This window comes from Squalius cephalus (assembly GCF_949319135.1).
Source record: "Squalius cephalus genome assembly, chromosome: 24".
NCBI classification, from domain to species: Eukaryota; Metazoa; Chordata; class Actinopteri; order Cypriniformes; family Leuciscidae; genus Squalius; species Squalius cephalus.
Genome location: NC_137145.1, coordinates 22,469,768 through 22,472,198, shown reverse-complemented (window position 1 = coordinate 22,472,198; position 2,431 = coordinate 22,469,768). Strand labels below are relative to the sequence as shown.

The following is a 2,431-nucleotide window of genomic DNA, read 5'->3' as shown; positions in this document are numbered from 1 at the left end:
AAGATAATACCTCATTTGACTATAGAGAAGAGCCATTTTATCTGTACGATGTTATATGCTAAAAGAATGGGTCGTCCCAAAACTTCAAAATAATATTTAGAGGTGGAATTAGGACTACTATCAGGTATTCTACAGCAGTCTATAAGAAGTGTAGGAATGTAATAAAACCTCTTGCCCTCACATAAATATTTAATATCAAATAATCAACCTTCTAAGTTTATGACAAATATAAAACATTAATGTATACTGGACAGCATAAATATCTTTATTCGAATACTTCATTGCACTGAATTTAAAATCAAATTAGTGCAAAGAAAACAATATTGTGGCAAAATTTACACAATATTTATTAATTCAGATAAAAAATAAGAAATATAGACTTACATAGAAAACATACAATTGACAGCTGTAAAGGTATCAAACAGAAAATGAATGAAAATTATAACGGAGCCATTTGACATGGGGCAAGCGGTCCATCATGTCTCCAGAGAATCCATCTGGACACTGGCTAGACAGAGTGACCTTCCTAATGAGCCTTGCTCCCCATCGTAACCCCGCCACGCTCCTGTAAGGTACGGGACAGTGAATATCCCTCAGCAGGCAGATTCCCGGTGATGTTACGTTTTAGTGGAATTAAAACCAAAATAAAGTCTTTTCACCGGATTGGTCGGAAAGCCCACGGGCTTGGATTGAAATCGGCCTTGGCGTTGTTGATGGATCATCTGATATTTGACCTTTTGAAGGGTGGAGGGGCTTCTGTATGGGGTGTGGCATTCATTTTAGAGTCAGTTAGCCTCCATGAAGAGTAGAGATAAAAGACAACGTTATCCTGGTCCTGAAGATGGTATTCCAGTTCACCTGCAAGGGGATATGGATGCACATGCAAGAAAAGAAAAAAAAACATTTGGCTCATAAACATAATCTTTAAAAAATTCTACAATCAAGACCTAATATATACCCAGAAAAAAGTACATATTTATTGTAAATTCATTAGAATTGTAGAATTCATTAGAAAGAGTTGCAGCTTTAAATCAACACTTGATTTGCAGGTTTTAGTCATTGACAGTTGTTGAGACATTGACTTTTTTCAATTGATTGTGTTACTTTAAATTACGGTCTGATGCCAATACATGTTTTCCTGAAAGAACAACCCAGCACAAACCTTTCTGTGCATTAGATGAATGAAGAGAAGCTGACACTGGACCTAAAATAAGCATGTCATTAAAACAGAGAGTGGAAGGAGTGATTGAGGAACTGTACACACACGCACGCACAAACATACACACACCGTCTTACCATTAGTTCCCAGTCTGCGTCGTTAATCAATACGAGAATCCCAGGTCTACTGTGTGTCAAAAAGAAGAGCTCGTGTAAGTGATGTGAGCTACACTAAAACATGACAGTAAAGCAGCTCTCTGATAATAATAATACGCAGCCTGTATGTACACAATGAATATCGCCAGTGCTGCGGTTTTCTAGGACCCTTGCATCCGCAGTTCATTAATTGAAAGCTTCTCTCGTACAAACATACACATGCAAGATGAAACACAATGAAGACTATGCATAGAAAATCCTCTCACAAAGATTAGTAAAATATTTATAATTACAGAAATCAATAACACAATACAGCATTATATAAAATAACACAATATATCACTTTGGATTTTGCTTTGTTTCCAACCATTAATACCTGCCTACTCAGATTATGAAAAAAGAAAATATTTTAATAATCATAAGGAATTTTATATTTTATTTTATATTTGAAGTACGAGGTGCTAAAGCAGGTGAAGGGGTTGCCCCTCACGGCTAAATGGTCAACGGTGAGGTTTATACGCCATTGAAGACTACACTGTGTATCAGAGGTATTTTCAGGTGACGTCCATGCTGATAACGGAAATAAAGGTCATTTACAATGATTCTCTCTATCACAATTTCAAAAAATAAAAATCCACTCAAGGCTGAGGAAGCAAGGTATAATTTCTTATTCCTGATGCATTCAAAAAAGTGAAGTATTTTAACACAAAAGGGAATGTGGTGTGATTCTACCTCCTTGACCCCACGGCGAATCTGCAGCGAACACGTAGCACTGCATTTATGACGAGTGTGTGTCTACAGCGCGCGTGTATATTTGTCTGAGCATCATCCTGCATCGGTAACGTATTTACTGTGCATCTGCGAAGTGTGTGTACTTACACAGTGTCGCCCTGCATAAAGAGCTCTGGGCGCTCCTTCAGCATGTTCCCTCGAATCCACGCCAGCAGCTGCTTCATGTTCCCTGTAAGAGTACCACAGAGGTCAGAGTTCACAGGTCAGAGTTCAGTGAGCCAGCCCCACGGTCGATGTGACGCGACAGAGCCTCGAACGCAAGGTGGGGAGGTATATCAAGAATAGACTCACCCACTGTCATTTTTGAGCACACCATTGAAAATAC

The 2,431-nt window shown here is 38.5% G+C and overlaps 1 protein-coding gene across 1 annotated transcript in view; it reads right to left on the bottom strand.

Moving 5' to 3' along the window:
* Positions 1-243: 243 nt before the first annotated feature.
* Positions 244-2,431, bottom strand: part of urm1 (ubiquitin related modifier 1) — a 9,237-nt gene continuing 7,049 nt past the window's right edge. The window contains exons 3-5 of the mRNA XM_079860439.1: positions 2,194-2,275; positions 1,297-1,345; positions 244-858 (exon numbers count right to left, since the gene is read on the bottom strand). Of these exons, the coding sequence (XP_079716565.1) occupies positions 790-858; positions 1,297-1,345; positions 2,194-2,275 (200 nt within the window). The 3' untranslated portion in view covers positions 244-789. The remainder of the gene's footprint in view (positions 859-1,296; positions 1,346-2,193; positions 2,276-2,431) is intronic.